At 43.7% G+C, this 21,685-nt stretch overlaps 2 protein-coding genes across 3 annotated transcripts in view; both read right to left on the bottom strand.

The window, feature by feature from the left end:
- Positions 1 to 8,163, bottom strand: part of LOC311247255 (aminopeptidase Ey-like) — a 64,643-nt gene extending 56,480 nt beyond the window's left edge. The window contains exons 1-2 of one of the 2 annotated variants that reach the window (XM_084337607.1): positions 8,074 to 8,160; positions 7,892 to 7,934 (exon numbers count right to left, since the gene is read on the bottom strand). The gene's annotated coding sequence lies outside the window, so the exon portion shown is untranslated. Of the gene's footprint in view, positions 1 to 7,891; positions 7,935 to 8,073 lie in introns of both variants that reach the window. The other variant, XM_084337606.1, reaches the window with a different exon arrangement.
- A 435-nt stretch (positions 8,164 to 8,598) lies between these two features.
- On the bottom strand, positions 8,599 to 21,091 carry ap3s2 (adaptor related protein complex 3 subunit sigma 2). Its single transcript, XM_084337157.1, has 6 exons — positions 20,946 to 21,091; positions 18,612 to 18,703; positions 17,847 to 17,958; positions 16,186 to 16,257; positions 10,704 to 10,811; positions 8,599 to 10,393 (listed from the first exon to the last, which is right to left on the bottom strand). The coding sequence occupies exons 1-6, from the start codon at positions 21,012 to 21,014 to the stop codon at positions 10,268 to 10,270; spliced, it is 579 nt and encodes a 192-aa protein (XP_084193283.1). The 5' UTR covers positions 21,015 to 21,091; the 3' UTR covers positions 8,599 to 10,267.
- Positions 21,092 to 21,685: the final 594 nt, after the last annotated feature.

Raw genomic sequence — 21,685 nt, forward strand, 5'->3', positions numbered from 1 at the left:
AGGGGGCGGCAGTGGCAGGCAAGAGCGCATGAGAGAGAGACAGCAGGAGAAGCAAGTGAACGGGAACGGAAGTGTGGCGAGCCAGCCTCTTCGACAGTGGACTTGGACCTGGTCGGTCGTGTCTTGACAAGAGCCCCCGTTGTGGACCACACGGGCGAACGTATTGAACTTGAGTATTTGACGGGTTATTCTAGAAGTATCCGTGATAGTGTGTGAGTAAGAGAAACCGAACCCAAGGACTAACGTCCATAGATAACGTGTTATAGTAGCAGTGTGTGCGGTGTATTTAGCATGCTGCTAACGGCTATATTGACTCCAGTATACACCGGGCGCGAGGCGCTGAAGAGACCGGTGGTGTAGCCAGCCACGTTGCGTAACAGTATAACCGAATAGCAGGAGGGCTGTCTGGGACCCACAGAGTAGCTTCAATTAAGGTAGGGCTAGAGTATTGTCGCATGTCAACCCAGCGCCGGCCGTTAACAACCAGTCTTCGCCGGCGTTCGACAGCTGCTCTGCACCGGCTGTCTTCAGCCCCGCACGGGAGTTCGTCCCGACCAGCAGAGGTCGCCATCACCCAGCACGCGCTCTCAGCCCGCTACTGCTCCCTCTGCTCCAGCCCCGCTTGCTAGCGCCCTTGACGAGAGCGTTCGACGCCATCTTGCTACCCGGACGGTGGGGGCGCGGCGAGGCCGCCATCTTGGTTGAGTACATTAGAGCGTCAGTGCTCAGGATTTTATTGCACAGTACACAGTGTGATGCGGCCTGCGGGTGAAGCTAACGTTGCTCAATACAGTTCATAGGGGTACCCCATAAACATTATATGCCGGCATTAGTATATGACTTTTGTTTTGGTAAAGTGGGCCCACCTTTTGATTTCCTTTGAGTGTAATAACGTGTTGGTTCTTTAATAATAATTCCCATCTAATTAACCCTTCCCCTGCGGGAAGGTTACTGACCAGTGGTGTCACAAGTAAAGCCTTAGAGAGGTATTATCCTTACCATATAATTAAAGCCTGAGAGAGGTATTATACATGGTACTAGCCCAGACGGGGGTGATGAGTTAAGCACATTGGTGTGTCATATAGGTGCCTAAAAGGTACTGAGTTACAGCTTGGGTAATGGCAAGATTCCATCCTACTTCAACATGCCATTAAATCTTTGTAATTGCACAGTACAAATTAACATAAAGAATTAGATAGGGTTCTGTGTGCGTGTCCATTCCTGTGCCTAGTATTAACTATTTTGGTGTGGGTAACGTTAATACAATTAACCCCTTCCTATTCAACCCTTCCCTTTCTACTGTAAGGTTTCTAATGTCACTGAGGGAGGGTACTGCTTGCGGGGGGAACTAAGTTATTTATTTACAATTCAGTCACTAGGTGTGGGAGGGTTAAAGGAGTAATTGGGGGAAGTGAGAGCGAGTTGGGGAGTACTGCTGACCGCCCTGCTGCAGGGGAGGAAGACCAGAGTACCAGACCAGGTTGGTAAATCCCGGGCCCCATCCACTCCCACTGCCAGCCTCCAGTTGAAGCTCCAGACCCAAAGACGGAGGTGCAGTCAGACGGAGCTCTACTGTGTCTCGCTACCCAGTGGCTGTGCACACCCGTTCCCACGAAGCAGGGATAATCCACCCTGCTACATATGGTTAAAATAACTATTTATTGCAGACACTGTTGAAGTTAGATGTTATGTATGATTGCATGTAACTGTCTAACCGTTTCCACAAGAGGGCGCTATAGGCATAGCTATTGAAGCTGACGCCAGGTAAGCGGTATAAAAGGAGATGTTACCTCCCCCTCTGTCTCTTCCTCCGTCGCCTCTCACAAGGAGAAGGTCTCGTGTACTGATGTGTGCAATGTGAATAATAAACCACGCCAAAGGCTAAAAAGAGAAACCTTGTCGTCCTGAACATATTATTGTCGCTCCACAGCTGACTCTGTCAACAGGTTATGGGCCCAGATCACGCAGGGGCAAAATAATAAGGGTAGCAAGTTTAGCTGAAGTATAGGCTAGTTTAGCACCGGGAGCACCGTGTGGCTAAAGCTAGGCTAACGGGAGCTAAAGCTACGCCTACCATCAAAAGAGGATGGCGAGCAAAGGAAGGAGCGAAAGGCCCTCGTTCAATGGAAGGGCAGAGGACTACGAGCTCTGGGAAGAGCGAATGTTGTGCTGCATGCACGGAGTGGGACTGAAGACAACGATCTTGACGGCCCCCACGGGACCACTAACGGCGGAAGCGCGAGCCCAGGATATCGAGCAAAATGCAGACGCATACTGCGGGTTAGCACCACTGCTAGACGACACAATCTTGGGGCTGATATTCCGCGACACAAAGGACAAAGGCAGAGAGAGCCTAAAAGTGTTGAGAGATCACTACATGGTAGCAGAGGCTACCACACACCCGGTCGCCGAGGAGGCGGGAGAGCGGGTACTGAAGGCCCGGGCGGCACCGAGAGAGAAGATCAGACCCCCGACGGAGCTGGCGTGTTGGCGATGCGGAGAAAAAGGGCATCGGAAAGATAACTGCACAAAGACTGTTTGGTGTAGCTTCTGCAAATCCACAGGGCACACAGACAAAGTGTGCAGAAAGAAACGTGACCAGAACGCTCTGTACGCGCATGGACAAGATGGCGGCTGTGGACAAGATGGCGACGACGGTGGACGTGAGGCGAGTCGAGACGACGCCCTGAGAGCAGCGGGACGAGAGGACTTCATCTTTGGGGCGCAGACAGTGTATGTCACCCAGTCAACAGAGCAGCAGCAGGTCCAAAGGAAAGGACTGATCGTGGACACAGGTGCGTCGTCCCACATCATCAACGACAGGAATCGATTCAAGAACTTTGACAACACCTTTGAGCCGGAGAGACACAGCATGGAGCTGGCAGACGGAAAGCGCACTTTCGGGTTGGCGCAGGGGAGAGGAGACGCACAGGTATACCTCATAGACAGTGAGGGGCGCCGGTGTACAGTGACGTTAAAGAACGCTCTCTACATACCCTCGTTCCCACAAGAACTATTCTCTGTAAAATCTGCTACTGCGAACTGTGCCAAAGTGTTCTTCAATGAAGGTAAAGATGTTCTTGTATGTAGAGCCTGATGGTACGCGATTTAACATAGGTGTACAAGAGAATGTATTATCTACAAACAGAGTGTAATGACAACGACAAGTGTAATAATAATGATATGTGTAATGTGACTGTCAGTCACGATATTCAGACATGGCATGAGATCATGGGTCATTGTAATTACGAGGATTTACTGAAACTGCAAGCAGTGACAGAAGGCATGCACATTAAAGGTGAAAAGCATAGACCTGACAAAGAATGTGGAGTGTGTATAAAGGGGAAGTTTACTCAATCGAGAAACAGAAGTCCCACAGAAAAAGTAAAGGTACCACTTGAGCTAGTTAACACAGATCTAGCTGGTCCAGTAAGCAACGAGTCCATAGGTGGCTTTAAATATGTACAGTCTTTTACAGATGTGTGTACAGGGGCAGTGTGTGTTTACTTTCTCAAAGCAAAGAGTGACACACTCCAGGCCACGGAGAAATTCCTTGCCGATGTAGCCCCTTATGGCAACATAAGATACTTGAGGTCCGACAACGGAACAGAGTTCACAAATAGAGAGTTCCAATCACTGTTGAGAAGGAATAAGATAAGACACAAGACGTCATGTCCTTACTCCCCGGACCAGAACGGGGGTGGCAGAGAGGGAAGGACGTACTCTTTTCGAAATGGCTAGGTGTAAGCTAATAGATGGTGACTTACCTAAGAGACTATGGCATTATGCGGTACAAGAAGCCGCTTACACCAGAAACAGGTGTTTTAATAAGCACACGGGCACCACTCCGTATACAGCACTGACAGGAAAAAGGTGTGATCTAGCTAGAATGCACAAATTTGGATCAGTGTGTTATGCTTACCAGCAGGACAGAGGAAAGCTCGAGTCCAGATGTGAAAAAGGACTCTTTGTAGGGCACGACAAAGGAAGCCCCGCTTTTCTAGTCTATTATCCCGGTAAAGGGAAAGTGCAAAAACACAGGCTAGTCAAATTTGTCACAAAGACAACATGTGAGAACGAGACACAGACAGAGGAGCCAGAGCTGAACTCCAGAGTAAGGTGTGAAGAAACAGAGACACCTCAGCCTAGTGTACTTAGCACAGTCGTGCAGACAGACAGTCAGCAACCCCCAGAGGATGATGACGAGGAGCACCCGAAGGTGACGTCACGTGCCTCATGCAGTGGGAGGTATCCCTCACAGGGATACACAAACCCCCAAAGTATCTGAAAGACTATGCCCAGAGAGAAAGTGACGAGGATGACAGTACACTTACCAGCATTGATTACTGCTACAGAGTAGTGAGTGGAGTACCTCAGACCTTTAAAGAGGCGATGGTGTCCCCTGAATCAAGGAAATGGGAGAGAGCAATGGATGAGGCGATGAGGTCCCTAGAGGACAACCACACCTTTACTCTAACTAAGTTACCAGAGGGCAGACAGACAGTGGGAGGAAAATGGGTGTACTCAATCAAGGAGGGTATTGAAGGCCACGACAAGTACAAAGCCAGGTTTGTAGCTAAAGGTTACAGTCAGAGGGAGGGGATAGACTACGGTGAAACATTCTCCCCCACAGCCAATCTGACCAGTGTAAGGGTAGTGATGCAGAAAGCAGCTGAGGACAGTTTGATTTTACACCAGATGGATGTGAAGACAGCCTACCTGCACGCACCCATAGATAGGGAGATATATATGGAACAACCTGAAGGTTACGAGAAGAAAGGAGAGAAGCTAGTGTGTAAGCTAGAGAAATCCATTTACGGCCTGAAACAGTCTGGGCGAAATTGGAACGAGATGCTTCATACATGTCTCATTGAAGATCACTTCCTACAGAACCCAGTAGACCCCTGTGTTTACTCAAGGGAGTCAAAAGAGTCAGGAAAAGTGATAATTGTAATTTGGGTGGATGATTTGATCATCGCAGCAGACAACACTAGAAACCTAGAGCAGGTGAAAGGTATGCTCTCCACCAGATTCAAAATGAAAGACCTAGGCAGGTTAAAGCATTTTCTAGGCATGGACTTCGAACAGTCTGCCAGTTGTGTAAAAATATCCCAGAAGAGATATGTGGAGAAGATCCTGAAACGTTTTGACATGCAAGAATGTAGAACAAGGGAAACACCATGTGATCAAAAACTAGACTACCAAGAGGATGCTCAGAAACTGACAGATGTAAAAACTTACAGAGAAGCTGTAGGTAACCTCATTTATTTGACAACATGTACTCGCCCTGACCTATGTTTTGTAGTGAGTAAATTGTCACAGCATTTTGCTGATCCCACAGAGGAGCACTGGATTACTGCAAAACATGTTTTTCGCTATCTCAAAGGCACAGCAGATAAACAGCTTTGTTTCAGAAACAGCAGCGAGGGCTTAAAGCCTACAGTGATGCAGATTGGGCGGCAGACGCCACAGTCAGAAGAAGTACCACAGGGTATTGTGTGAGTTTGAACACAGACAGCTCACTGGTTTCGTGGAAAACAAAGAAACAGCCCACAGTGGCACTGTCAACTTGTGAAGCCGAATACATGGCTCTAGCTATGACAATACAGGAATGTATTTTTCTAGAACTGCTCGAAGGAATGGATACCTATGTATATAAGAAAACTGTTGTTTATGAAGACAACCAGGGAACCATTGCAATTGCTAGAAACCCTGTGTGCTGACAGAGGTGTAAACATGTGGATATAAAATATCACTTCATCAGATCTGTCATCAGAGAAGAAAGGATGACACTTGTTTATTGTCGTACAGACGACATGGTAGCAGACGCTATGACAAAGCCTGTCTCCAAACTGAAATTGAAAAGATTTGCAGAGGTCATGTTTGGTGTGTAAATATTGCCTGTTATGTAATATTGACTGCCATATCCTTTTTGATGTTCTGAACTGTATTATTTTCTTGGAAAGATGTTTTTGAAAAAGTTTTACAGTATACAAGACAACCATAAGTGGGAGTGTTGAAGTTAGATGTTATGTATGATTGCATGTAACTGTCTAACTGTTTCCACAAGAGGGCGCTATAGGCATAGCTATTGAAGCTGACGCCAGGTAAGAGGTATAAAAGGAGATGTTACCTCCCCCTCTGTCTCTTCCTCTGTCGCCTCTCACAAGGAGAAGGTCTCGTGTACTGATGTTTGCAATGTGAATAATAAACCACACCAAAGGCTAAAGAGAGAAACCTTGTCGTCATGGCCAAATTATTGTCACTCCATAGGTGACTGTCAACAGACACCACTAGGTGTCAGTATAACTGCAGCATCGCGGTAGTATGGAAGAACACATTCACTCACTCACTCACTCAGTCGAGTGTCGGGAGTTATTAGAAGCAAGTGCATCTGCTCGCTGCCTCGGGTGTCTTCTGGTGTGAATAAATAAAAGGAAGTGTTTTGGTTTTCAAGAGTTGATACATGTGTAATATACATTTATATATCATTCCACACCCCCTCCCTCCACCACCACCTTTGTTCACCACCCTCCCCCTCACAAGACCCCAATCAACTCACTAGTTGATGGGTGAGTAAGTAAGTATGGGCAGTATTGTCTGTCTTTCTCAGTCTAGACACATTAGCCTATACTCGTCATTTCGCTCGAATAAAGTCAACGGAGGCTGGGTTTAATAACATGCTGACTGTAGTTATTCTGCAACATAGCCTACAGGCATCATAACGGCAATATATGAATGTACAGTGAGTTTGTAGTTTTAGTTTGTATAATGTTTGGCCTTTATTATTTTTACTTTTTACTGTATGAAGCACAATCTCAGGGGGCTCATACAGAACCAAGCATTTAACTGTAATGTACATTATGTGACAAATAAAACAAAACTTGAGTGCAATGTATTAAATACATTGGCAAGTATTGCCGAGTTCCAAGTATATTTCGGACTCTTCCTTTGTCTCAAATTCCCCCAAGTCGTGTCTCCTTGAACTTGAATACTGTACATTGTGTACAACATGATACTAACTCGTCTTTTCTCCCTGCAACACTTGATGGCAGGCCCTCGTGGCTCCTCTCCCTCTTACAGGGGCCCACGGGGCCATGTTGACATAACTGCACCCAGGGTTAAGTAGTCCAACACCTGCCGGCGTGGTCATCATGAGACAAAACATGTTTGCATATTGTATCAAACACACACCGCAAAAAAATAAACATGTTTGTACAGCATGCACACACACATGGCAAAAATAAATAAACATGTTTGTAAGGCATGCACACACGGCAAAAATAAATACACATGTTTGTACAGCATGCACACACACATGGCAAAAATAAATAAACATGTTTGTATAGCATGCACGTGTACACACATGGCAAAAATAAATAAACATGTTTGTACAGCATGCACACACACATGGCAAAAATAAATAAACATGTTTGTACAGCATGCACACACGCATGGCAAAATAAAATAAACATGTTTGTACAGCATGCACACATGGCAAAAATAAATAAACATGTTTGTATAGCATGCACACACATGGTAAATTATTATATATATTTTTTAAGTACGGGACAATTTTGAGACTTTAGAGAACAATTTCCGAAAGCTTCTCTTCGACACGACACGAAGCGTGAAATAGTCCACCAGATGTGTGAACTAACTCTGCCAAACAGATGGTAGTTAACTGCTAGTGTGGAAATCACATGTTCATCAACAGCTTTGCTCGGCAGGGAAACACAACGTGCGCCGTTATAAAATAAAAGCATTACGATCAGCCACTTTACTGCACCCTATTGAATCAATACAATGTGCAATTATCTTTAACTTGTCTAGTACTTATTTGTACTTGTGTTATTGCACATACCGCGGACAGTTTATATTATATAAATACCTGCTTTTTTATTCTGTCAATTGTTGCTTTTTATCCCTTTATGCTGTGGAGCAAACGAAGAGTAAGAATCCGCATGTACTTGTTGCATATGATATGACAAATGAAACGATCTGAATGTGGATGCTACTCTTCTTCATGCAGAACATTGAACGCACACAGGGAGATGATGAAAAGCTACGTACCTTCCCGCAGCTGGACGTCCACTGCCAGCACTGTGCAGGCAGTATGTGTGGCTGAGAACACTGGGCTGAACAGAGCCAGCAGCACTGTGCGGCTGAGAAGACTGGGCTGAACAGAGCCAGCCTGCCTGATGTGAAACACATACTCCAAGGAGGTGGGGGCTACCATAGATTTTCCTAAACGAGAGATGTCAGAAGGGAAAGGGGGGGGGGAAATACTACCACAAAACCTACCCCGAATTTAGTGGGAGGAGGGGATGAAAGAATGTGCCTGTATCAACATACTGGTAAACTCATTGTGTGGTTGAAGCAGGAGACACTATATGGGAGGAACCGCGCCCCACAGATGATGAATATTGGAACGAAAATGTGTTTGTTCAGCTCGACAGCAATTAAAAGTAGTTTCACATGATCATAACCGACCACAGTCCTGTGACTGAAGGCTGACGTTAGATGTCTAAAGACTTTGCCATCTTAAATTTGTATTGTGTGGGAATGTGTGCACGACACAAAGAAACACAGCCAATGTCACAGTGACTTCTTTATTTATCGTTCTCAAAAGTTATCAGGGACAGTTGGAAACACTGGCTTTCATTTTCTCCTTAAAGCCATTTAGGATTTTGGAGGGAAACTCCCTAAAAGGATAACAAGGACAGTGTCAATTACATTCAATCTGAATTCTACTTCCATCTGCCCACTACAATACAGTAATTCACAAAAACTTAACATAAACACGAAGGGAATGGAGAGAGAGAAAAAAAAGTTCAAAGACCAAGAGCAGTTTCCAAACACATGATGATTTCTTTCCCTGTTGGCAAAAGTATTTCACAATAGATTTGAGAAATGACTGGAGCTGTAGAGCATTTCGAAATTCGTCTTGAGCGCCACATTTTGGACCCATCAACACAAGGACATTCACAAACCACAATGGCATTAAAAAAAAACACAAGTCACAAATGGAACAAAACAAATTAAATAATAATTCACTAGCACAATTGTTGAAAATAATTTGCCGGGGGAGTGGTGCTCCAACAAAGCAGATCCAAGAAATATATGAGCCGGTGCGAGAGCATACTACGATCAAGCAATACCTCACCTACAACAGAATCAGATTTCAGTAACGTCTTAGGATTTCAACAGATCACCCCGCAAACAAAGGGAGGACTGTTGAAGCAGAGGCGATAGAGCCAGCGATGAACCTTTGGGATATTTTGTGGAATTCTACAGGAAAGAAACACAACGAGGGCCAACATGTTCAGTGTTCATTACCGGACAAACTCTGTACGGAGAAAAAGAAAACATTGGGAAAAAAAGAAACACAGCAATTTTGTCACTATTACACTTTTTACGCTTCGTAGCATAAAACCTCATAACGTTGTGCAAATCACAAAACTGGAGTAATCTGTAACTTGCATACAGTAGAACTCAAAAATAAAAACGAAAAACCCGTCTGACATGCGTATAAAAAATATGGGATTAGGCGGAAATGTCACGGCTCCGTGGTAAATACAAAAAGACATTGCTACTCAGCAGACATGGGGGAGAAGAGCCATGGGAGGAGAAGAGCCATGGGAGGAGAAGAGCCATGGGAGGAGAAGAGCCATGGGAGGACAGACATGTCAGCGACACGTCAGCAGCACGTCACCCCCCGCCCCCCCCCCCAGGCAGCAGCCACGATTAGCCCCTTTCGTGACTGATGCACGCCAACAGGGTTTGGACGAGTGAATCCAGTCACTTGCTAGTCCATAGCAAACCAACCTAGATTTACCATGAAGAACTGGTTTGTGACATGCCTGCGCTCTTCTTCTGCATTTGTGACATGCCTGGTGTGCCCAGCAATCACAGCGCAGGCATGTCACAAATGCAGAAGGAGACGAAGCCATTTTGATGCAACGCTGCCTCTGTGATGTTTACACGTTTATAAAAATTATTTTAAATGTTTATTAGCAACACCAAGCTTTCAAACCATCACGTATCTCTGTCCGAAACCCTTCGTGCAACTGTGAGTACCTTTGAAATTTCTCTGTGATACTTGTATAATGAACGGTTCGGGCAGAACCCATTCTTCACGGTAAATCTAGGTTGGTTTGCTATGGACTAGCAAGTGACTATGGATTCACTCGTCCAAACCCTGTTGGCGTGCATCACAGTCACGAAAGGGGCTACAGCCACGATGGGAGCGGTCCACCCTCTCGGGTCAGAAGGGGGAGAGGCTGGGGACTTTGATATTGATGTCTCCTATGTTGATGGTGCGGGGCATCTCCGGGAGATTCATGTTCTTCACAGCAGAGACTGCTCGGGCTGGTGCTGCGGAGAGCCCCCCCTGGCAAGAAGAACAAAACACAATGTGAAACCCCTTCTGGACTCTCTTGTATTTTGTACTTTTTTATATTATATTGTATTTGTATTTATATTTTAATATCTATAGTGTATATAGATACTGGACTGTGAAGCTCTGTACCCCCCCCCCCCCCCCCCCATGCTGACTTGACACCCGAATTTCCCCAAGGGGATTAATAAAGGACCATCTTATCTTTATTCCAACGATATAAAAAGGTCATAAAGAGATCTATGGGGGACTGTAATAAACAGATGATGACAAAAATCAAAGAGTGGACAGAAGAATGTCTGACCTCCGATTTTTCCATGCGGTTCTGCAGCTCAACCTGGGCGACGATCTCGTTCATGTTGGTCTCCAGAACCATGCCGCCCATCACCACCTCCTGTAGAATGTAGTGGACCTACAGTGGGAACAGCAAGACAGACTTCAAATGTACACATGATGACTTACAGGGGAAACCTGGCCCACCCAGTGTTGTCACTTCACACGAGAATAGAGTACATGGGAGTGTTTTTATATCATTTATTGTATTATTCAAGCACATTTAAGAATACACTGGAACTGTTCAAATGTTTTAATAGAAAAGGTACTGAAGAATAATTTTTACATTGCAGCTGCCTGGAGTAAATGGTGACGATGAGCCACCTACATGGTTGCTACATGGGGGACGACGATGCTGGAAGCCCATGCAAACTAGTTACGCTATGCAGTTTAGAACTAAACTAGGGCTGCGTTTCATTAGTCCTTTGCCATCCTTCACCGTCCCCTCGGCACTTTGTAATACGTCACATACTGTGCGCGAGTGGCCGCTTGCAGGGCAGGGTACGGGGGAGCAGGGAATTTAAATGGAACGCACCTGCCTTCATCCCGACAACAGGGAATTCTAAAGCTCTACAGGGGTAAGGTGCAGTAACTACACAGCAACGATTTTCAACATAGGATGATTATAATTATCTTGATATTGTTTGGTTTATTTAACACTTGCATATTGTTTGTTCAGCCATTGGTTCAGGAAACAACAATCAGCCCTTGGAAGGGTTGATTACGGAGTTCACTTGAGTTCGAGTGATGGGGGGGGGAAACTATTTAAGATGGCAGTGGGGATTCCCTCCCAGGGGAAAATGAGAGGAGAGGTCAAGAGGGCGTGGTGCACGACTAATGCAAAGGAGCCTAGAAGAGAGCAGAGGACTCTACTCCTATGAAGTCACACCCACAGCTGTAGAGGGAAGGGGGGGCTGTAAACTTTGGGACACCACTCCCTCGCCACGATCATACAACTATCTACATCCACCGGCAGGGGAAGCAGCCATCTCCATGGCTACCTGCAGTGCACAACGTCACCAAAACAAATACGTTATTTCTTTTTATTTATATGGGGGCATTTAGCTGATATTTGCAAATTAAATAATTATATTATAGTATATTGTGTGGCAGATTAGATACATATGACAGAATTTAGGGCAGGACGATAGGGTCCCAATATGATTTGACAACATATTTCTTGTTTTTGACGGTATAACAATGACGTTATTCGTTTTTTTCCAGTACAAAATACAGTGATTTTGCATCTATTTTAGATAACAGATTTGACTCTGTTTTGGTAATAAATTGTCATGGTGGTTTACGCCGCAGTCTAAAGATCCACAAAGATTAGTTAAACTAGTCTGCTGATGTATGAAAAAGGTCTCAATAAGGCATTCCAGTGTCTCAATAATAGTTAACTGTACTATATACACAATGGACAATTTTCAGATACTAGTGATCAGTTAAATGAACAGACCAATGTTCCCTGCATATATTGGTCCTTGCATTGCACAGGAATGTGCAACAGTGCTAACAACGTTAGGTTTGATGTGTGCATTTCCTGATTCTCTCATTCCCTTTTATATATATATATATAATATATATACACACACACACATATTTACATTTTGTCATTTAGCTGACGCTTTTATCCAAATCGACATACAAGTTCTGTACGACAAGTCAGCAGGAAGGGTACAACTCTTACAGCTGAGTAACAATGTTCATCAAACAGTGCTGAAACTTGGGTTCTGCAGTGTTGAGTGCATAGTAGTAAAGACATATTAGTATAGTAGGAAGAGTGCATGATAGTATAATACAGTAAGGAGGTTGGTGTTTTTTTCCCTTTCATTTCAGATATTGATTGAAGATGGATCTATCTATCTATATACACACACGCTAGGTCAGCGCTTCCCCGGAGACCCTGCTCCCTCCGATGGAAACGCACCAAGTTCCTCAAAATGCTCCTAGTTGCCGGGGAATGCAGTCGAAACAGTGACTTCATGAAACCATTACCTCTTCCTGCTTCAGCAACCTGGCCGTTTCTCTTCAATAATGGCCACGTCCCTCATATCATCAGTTATAACAAAGTTACATAATACAAAATCTAATCTTGTGAATGACAGCATTTTTGCATCCGTGACTGTATGTCAAATTAACCGAGTCACCTCTGGTCAAAGCACATCCAGCTTTAAGGTTTGTTTTATACAGGTATAGGTTATGCAACATGCCCATACTGTGAATATTCAGCTTAAATAAAGAAATCTTATAGCTCTGGCGGCCAGTGAGTGTTACAATTCTGTGCTTATATTGAAGGTAATCTCTCTGGGAGGGCGATTCCCACGTTAGAACTTCAGGGAATTTCTTTTTTTTCCTGTGGATTACAGTGAATTCAAAGAACTCTTTTCCCAAATCCCACAACGCCACACGATACCAATTTCCTACTGGGGAAATTGAATCAAGATGGCTCTGCATCTACCCCTCTGACACAATGCTGCTACGGAGCCAAACACAGTACAACCTTTTCCAGCCATTGCCTGAGCTCTGTCGAGTAACATTCCCGCTCTCATCACAATCATCTTCTGCTTTCAAATGGAGCACAAACAGAGATCTAGTAAAGGCGAGTGACTTGAATTATGCTCCTAAATACAGTTTAAGAACAGGCCTATATAACACGTGGCACTGGCAATCTGTTGGCAACACCCTTTAGTCCAATGTAGTTCATATCTTTATGCTAACTAACTTTACTAATGTAGCATACTGTTGCTAACATTAGCTTGCTAGCCAATGGGTCGACCGTAATGCACATTCATCGCTGTTGGCTACTGTAAACACCAATCAATATCCACGACAAGTCCCTCCCTAGCTTCCTGTTTTTACAGGAAATGCATAAATATGTGGAATCAAATAGCAATATTTAGCCAACTGTGGAAATTCTTTCAATTAGGTGAGGCCTACAGTAAATGCCATTCCATGGTTATTTACTGGTTAAATTAACTGGATATTTACAATTAATGTTTATGTGGATTGAATTAGTAGAATACATTGGAAAAACACTTCAATAGGGCCTACATTTCAAGACCCAAATGCACTGTGAATTTTTCTTTTTTTTAAACTACAATAAATTAACATGTTGTCCCCCACAAATGTTGCAGCAACTCCTTTGGGCAAATCATCAACAATTCAAATGTCCACTATGTGACTTAATCTCTCAAAAGATCTAAAAGAACGAATTGTATAATGTAGAAAGTGTCATGAAGGAACCTCAAAGAAGACAGCAGATATGCTTATTCAAATCGCGCTGAAATACTGGCCGCTATGAAAACCAGAGACAAAAAATGCTCTGAGTTTCGTAAAAGTCAGTCTAAGCTTACCAAAAGCACGAGCAGTGAACTCCAAGCATCCCATCAACTGACACATGCCTTCTCTATTTGAATGACCACATCAAACAAGAGGTGGACGCGGGCAAATACTGCGGCATGGTCATGCTGGACCTACAAAAGGCCTTCGACACTGTCAATCACTCCATTCTGACTGACAAGCTAAAAGCAATTGGTTTTGATAGTCTATCAGTGAGCTGGATGCAATCCTACCTTGAGGGGAGGGAACAGATGGTGGAGGTAAACGGTACCCTATCCCCCCCCCCCTTACAGTGAGCTGTGGTGTTCCACAAGGAAGCATACTAGGTCCGCTACTGTTCCTAATTTATGCAAATGACATGTCGTCAGCTTGTGACTGCAACTTGTTCCTGTTTGCGGACGACTCAGCCCTGCTGGTCTCTGACAAGAACAAGTTACAGGTTGAAAAAACCCTCAGCTCGGAACTAGGCAGAATCTGCATATGGCTCGCTGATAACAAACTATCATTACACATGGGCAAAACGGAGTCCATTCTCTTCGGTTCAAATAACAAACTCAGCAAGACCGACGGCTTCTCAGTTACAGTGGGTGACAATATTGTCACAAGGAAAGATGAAATTACCTACCTGGGTTCCATCCTAGAGGCTAATCTCTCCTGTGACAAAATGGCATCCAATGTAATAAAAAAAGTCAACCAAAGAACTCGATTCTTGTACCGGATCTCCTCTCTGGTAAACAGGAATACCATGAAGACTCTGGCAGGAGCACTCATTCAAGGGTACTACGACTATGCTTGCACCTCATGGTACCAAAGCACCTCAAAGGCGCTAAAAACTAAATTACAAACATCTCAAAACAAACTGGTCAGACTACTGCTTGACCTTACTCCTAGAACCCACCTCACCCCTGCCCACTTTGACAACCTAGGATGGCTTAGAGTAGACGACAGAGTACAGCAACTTGCAATGGGCCTGGTCTACAAGATACACTACACGACCAAGGTACCCATGTACATGTCAAAATACTTCCCAAAGGTCAGTGAATACCACGATCACAACACCAGAGGGAGCTCCACAAATCATGTTAAACCCAGATTCGGCTCAAATAAGGGACTAAACACGTTTCGCAATTATGCCATCTCAATGTGGAACGCCCTACCCAAAGCTGTAAAGGAATGTGGATCACTACCCACTTTCAAAACCAATCTCAAGGGACACCTACGGGAGACTGCAATTCAAAACTGGCCCCTGTAAATGTCCTAACCCAACCCCCTCCAATGTACAGTCATTTACCTAGTATGGTTGTCAATAGTCCAATGTACAATTTTGCTTGTTTGTACAGTGTCCCCCCCCCCCCAATGTACAGTTTTGCTTGTTTATACGGTGTTCCCCCCCCCCCCCCCCCCAACCACCTCCAATGTAAATTACCCAGTATGGTTGTCAATATCCCAATGTACCCAACCCCCCCCCCCCCCCCCCCCACACAACCCCACCCAACCTCCTCCAATGTACAGTTTCTACGTCAAATGTATATACTCCCTTTTCTTGACTCCTTTTGTATCACAAACAGTACTGTATTTGCAAATCTGGTATGTCATAAATGTATAGATGTAGCAGTACTGACTATCTGTATGTCATGTATGTCATATATGTCCTGATGAATTGAAAATGGGGGACCCTGATGTAAACAAGACGAAAGTCTTTCTCTGGTCTGCATCCCCTTAACAATTGTGTGTATTGAGCTGTACTGTATTGTACCCATTCTGCAATCTGTTAATAAAGTTTTCAATCAATCAATCAATTCTAACCAACGGCTATATTGCCCCCCTGTGGCGAGTCAGTGTAACTTTGTAAATTCTGGATCATTTATCCAAGGTTTGTCAGAACTGTCTGAAACCAGTAGTTTCAGAGATATTGCGCATGTGACAAAGAAACACACGGCGACCCATGTAGAATCCACCAATACCAATACCCTACGGCTTTCATTGGTGAGGGGGGCAATCTTATCGTCTCAACTGTTACCAAATTCTACAACGTTAACTGTCAAATTAAAACACATCAAACTAAATGACATCCTGTTAAATAACAGTTCTACACATTATATTAATCTCACCTTATCCATGTGGAATATGAGGTCCAATTCACAGACATTTTCAAAGCATTTATCCAGGGTTTCCACAAACACCTAGAAGGAAATATGTTATAAAGGTTAACTTTCCCCTCTTGTAAAATTCTAGGGTTGTCCTCAACTCAAGACACTCTTAGTTCAGTTGACTAATAATAACAAGTAATAGGATTTGTCAACTCATCGAGCAGTTGATTTAAGTTAATCGACAAATCTGTAAATTTGACCTATTTTATTAAATTTTTAATTTTTTTTTTAAATCTTTTTCCCCCTCCTTTTTCCGATTTTTTCTCCCATCCCACTGTTAGTCGTTATGCCAATTCCCAACCCCCTTCCTGGTTGTTGCGCACTCCCCCCTACTGTTGGTCCGGGAGGCCGGAGACTGTCACATGCTTTCCTCCGACACATGTGCAGCCAGCCGGCAGCCAGCCTGGCCGCGCAGATTCTCACCGGGAGAGTGTAACGTGTGGAAGGTCACACTACCTCCCTCCAGATCCTACCCTCGCTGTGCAGGCGCCCCGACCAAACTGTAGGGGTCGCTGTCCACAACGCCCAGGACCCACCCATCAGCTTTCCAACCCCTAACACTGCCAATTGTGTTAGTAGCCAAGCTGATAGCAACGCCGAGAGCTGGACTCGAACCCAGCATCCCCAGCGTTGATGGCGAGCGCCTTGCCCACTACACCACCTAGCCGACCAAATTTGACCTCTTTAAATCTACAAATTTACAAACTAAAGTCTTGGTCGTCGAAGACCAAACTGACGAATTAACTAGAGCTCCGCCCTCTTTTCTTGATAATCGGAATCACAGCTATTGCGAAAGCAACAGTAGTGATTGGAGGATCAAGCAACGAGGGCAGGGTTTGAGATAGGTCAATTCCCAGGCATACAGAGTATTCTGTGAAATAATTAGACAATCAGAAACACATCAAATGTAATGTTTTGCAGGGTTGGGACTTCTAAACATTTATTTTTACCAAATACTATGGGAATTGGCGATGGTATCCCCCCCCCCCCCCCCCGCCACACATAAACCGTACCAAACCAAAAAACATGATATGAACCAAACTGTGAGTTTTCTTAAACGTTCCACCCCTAATTGAAACTATTTGTCCATCATTCAGTCACACTCCAAATGTTGAAATAAAAAATACCCCCTCTCCCTCACCTTAGTGTTTAAACGGGTGTAAACATTTAGCAATTTTGTGAGGTTTCAAGTTTTAAGTTTGTTTAAATTATTATATGTCACAACAAAATACAGAATACTTTATATGAAATGCTTATTTCTGAAAGAGCCCCTGAGTGTGTAGTAAAAAAGAAAGTAAAAAAAAATGTAAATAAAAAGTAATTAAGAAGTAAGTAAAGGTAAGTAAAGTCAATATAGATTGCCCAGCCCTACAGTTTATGTAAGATTAGCTTTATAATCTCTGCACTGATAAAGGCATATCAACAATAAAACCATGCCACCACAGGTGAGTTCAATGGTTATCGATAACATGTGACACTCGAGCAAGTCATCAACTCAACCAAGAACATGAACTATACTCTGCACAGCTGTTATGTAGGCCTTTCTTTCTTTTTATTTTTTTTACCAATATCATCACTGGTTGCAACAAAAGCTAAATGTAAGGCAATAGATAGCAGCTCACCTGTATCAGATCAAGAATACCAAGTTCACTCTCTGACGAGTCCACACAGAAGACAAAGTAAAGTGTTGCATAATGCCTGTATATCAGCTTGTAGTCCGAGCCACCGATAAGACTGCAAACACAACATAACAACATTAAGAATGGACTTGTAAAATACATCTATCTGTGTCTAGCCTACTTGTGATCAACAGTGAGAACAACATCAACAACCCCCATCGATCATTCAGACAAAATGTCATATGCTATATGCAAACGGTGAACACTTGCTTATTTGGGCAACTTTGCTTGCCACTAACGATTGACCTATTTACAAACCCTGAGCAAAGAAAGTTAGTCTGAATGAACAGGGTAAATCTGCATTTCGCTATGATGCCTCTAGCTCATGGAATGAACTCCAACAGTCCTTAAAGCTTGAGATTCTCCCCTGTTGCAGAATTTAAAACCTTGATCTCCAACCTTTGTTAGTCAAGTTGTATGTGTTTTAATTGATTTGTTATCCTTAACTTTTGTCTCACCTTGTTGTCTTATTGTTATGATTTCATATGCCTTTTTTTGCTACTTCTGTATCGTGATTGTAAATGAGGGAAACCTCAGTTGCCTTTCGAGTTTAAATAAAGGTTTGAAATGAAATGAAGATAATATCAAGGCTGTGGGACACAGGACAATGTATCCCCACCATCCTTCCTCAGAGAATGGGAATTTTACATTTAAATTTTCTTTCATTTACTTTCTTAACATTTCAACTCAACTCTTGGGAATACTTGCCTTCCCCCCTCCAGGAAGTTACAGACATTGTCGTCCCTCTTGGACACAAGATGGAATGTCTCACGGATAATCTGCTGCTGCAGATCCTCAGCCTGGATGGCAAAAAAAAATGTAAATCAACAATTGAACGATGAATGTATTGTCTAGTAGGTATGGCTCCTCAATACTTATTGGGAAGCTATAGAGCAGGTAGCTTAGTATTGAATGGATAAACCCTAGCTAAGTACACAAGAACAAAGTAGCTTATTTATATTATTTTGGGCCTCGGATTTCAGTTCTCATTGACTTAGGTTTCCCAATGCAGTGATTGGAGTCTCTTTAACTGTTTGTATACAAATAAAAAAATATGTATTATGTTTAGGGAGGGATGCATGCAATTGGGTTTCAGAAGACTCCAGGGACAGTGTCTGGGTGAATCCACACGACGTCCGACAACATGTCCGTGCAAGTGCTTTCTCTCCAAAAAAGATATGCACACATGCACAGATTGGTTTAGAAAGTAGAGTCAAAGGTAGTTTTGCCTACAACATGACAATGATGTGAAAAGCATGAAACCGTGCAAACCCACTGCGCTACCTGCACATCATGCGTCCAACAAAACGCCCCTGCTGGAGAGTCCCAGACTCTCAATCTGCTGTGCATAGTCCATAGGCGGCAGTCCTGCACGCCGTAGGTCAAAGGGTATAGGTTCCCTTGGAGGGACACGTCTGCCCTTCCACAATAACTTGGGCAGTGATTCTGTTTGGTCTATTTTGATTACATTTTTAATGAATGTTTTTGAAATAACTTGCTTAATTACAAGGCATTATCAAACATCCAGAGCTATTTATTGGATATACCGGTATATGTCTTAGAGAAACTTATTCTAAATTCGAATTATTTGGCCCACCACCATCCAATTAGCATTTCAGTCCTTGGTCCTTCCAAAGGTGTGGCCACATATACATACATTATTAACCCTTTATTTCACCACAGGGAGATAATATACCATGATGTGCCCGACTGCCCGTGAAAACAGACAGATAAGGCGGAACACAGCCAAATGCGTATAATGTGGGGGCCCTTACCGAAATGGCCAGGCAGCTACTGTATGGGTGTCTGGCTTCAGCATATACATAATACATACGTACACAAATACACCGTGACCCGACCCTGCCTACCCAACCCCCCCACCTCCAATGTACAGTTTCCCTACCACGATCACAACACCAGTACAGAGGGAGCTCCACAAATCATGTTAAACCCAGATTCGGCTAAAACAAGGGACTAAACACGTTTAGCAATTACCGGTATGCCACATCAATGTGGAACGCCCTACCCAAAGCTGTAAAGGAATGTGAATCACTACCCACTTTCAAAAACACTCTCAAAAAACACCTACGGGAGACTGCAATTCGAAACTGGCCCCTGTAAATGTCCTAACACAACCCCCTCCAATGTACAGTAAATGACCCAAGTATGGTCTTGTCAATATTCCAATGTACAGTTTTGTTTGTACAGTTGTACAGTGTACAGTTGTAAATGATGTAAACTAGACGAAAGTATTTCTCTGGTCTGCATCCCCTTAACAATTGTGTGTATTGAGCTGTACTGTATTGTACCCATTCTGCAATCTGTTAATAAAGTTTTCAATCAATCGATCAATCAAGCCCAATGGTCCCAATGTTAGGGCATTGAGTTAGCTAGTTAACCTAAACTAGGTCAATGTTGTCTCGAATGCATTGACAAAGAGTGGAGGCGACGACCATAACACGATGGTGAAGCGAGAGAACATTGATCGGGCAGAAGAACCCGCTGGCATTGTATGTCATTAAAGGTGACAGGGAGTCAACATGTACAGTGTTACTTGTATATACAGTGTGCCCCCCCCCCCCCCAACCACCTCCAATGTAAATTACCCAGTATGGTTGTCAATATCCCAATGTACCCAACCCCCCCCACCCAACCTCCTCCAATGTACAGTTTCTACGTCAAATGTATATACTCCCTTTTCTTGACTCCTTCTGTATCACAAACAGTACTGTATTTGCAAATCTGGTATGTCATAAATGTATAGATGTAGCAGTACTGACTATCTGTATGTCATGTATGTCATATATGTCTATATGAATTGAAAATGGGGGACCCTGATGGAAACAAGACAAACGTCTTTCTCAGGTCTGCATCCCCTTAACAATTGTATGTATTGAGCCGTACTGTATTGTACCCATTCTGCAATCTGTTAAATAAAGTTTTCATTCATTCATTCATTCAACTGTTAGCTACGTTTGCGAGCTGCTAGCTAACGTCGGTGGGTTCATGATCATGATCGTCACATCAACATACGGTACTTACAAAATATTGGTAGAATCTGATAAGTCGTGGTTTTCCGTGATTGTTAAATATCAGAATTGCTTTAATCATTTTTAAACGACAGTGTTGTCAAAGCACAATAAAACTGCTCTAGCAAAAATGAACGTTATCTGATACAAGCCGGATTAGCGCTAACAGCTGGCGGAAGTACAGTATTGTTTTTTCCCCGTAGCCTATGTTTGCGAAGGCGCTCTCTGATTGGCTAGCCGCGTACAGCGAAGACCCTCTCTGATTGGTTTAGCGCCGAAGGGTCTCTTCCGCCTTGTACATATTCTCTGCTTCAAAGTGGTTATGCTTTGGCAATGGCCCTCTTTCGAAGTGGGTTATGCTTAGTGTTAGGGTTAGGGGTAAGGTTAGGGTTAAGATTAGGGTTAAGGTTAATGTTAGGGTTAAGGTTAGGTAACAACACTACCCAAAGGAACACCCTACCCAAAGCTTTAAAGGAATGTGAATCACTACCCACTTTCTTTTTTTTTATCCACTTTTTCTCCCATTTTTTCTATATTTTCTCCCATCCCAATTTCGTATCATCCAATTCAACCCTCCCCTGTCACGAACGCTGTTTCTTGCCTCCCACAAGCCGGCTGCAATGTGGACTAAGTCATACATAGCACAAGTCCCCTCCGGTACTTGAGGTAACAGCAGTCGCATCTTTTCACCTGCGCAGCTCGATCTCTCAGTGGCGAGGAGTAACGCGTGGGAGGCTCACGCTGCCCCCGACA

This window comes from Notolepis coatsorum (assembly GCF_963971535.1).
Source record: "Notolepis coatsorum genome assembly, chromosome: 20".
Taxonomy (NCBI): domain Eukaryota; kingdom Metazoa; phylum Chordata; class Actinopteri; order Aulopiformes; family Paralepididae; genus Notolepis; species Notolepis coatsorum.

Excerpts from the sequence above, each read along its gene's own strand:
- ap3s2 (XM_084337157.1), bottom strand. The coding sequence starts at position 21,014 with ATGATTAAAGCAATTCTGATATTTAACAATCACGGAAAACCACGACTT. Across the intron at positions 18,704-20,945 it reads TCAGATTCTACCAATATTTT|GCTGAGGATCTGCAGCAGCA; the intron begins GTAAGTACCGTA and ends TTTGCCATCCAG. Across the intron at positions 16,258-17,846 it reads GTATTCTTGATCTGATACAG|GTGTTTGTGGAAACCCTGGA; the intron begins GTGAGCTGCTAT and ends ATTTCCTTCTAG.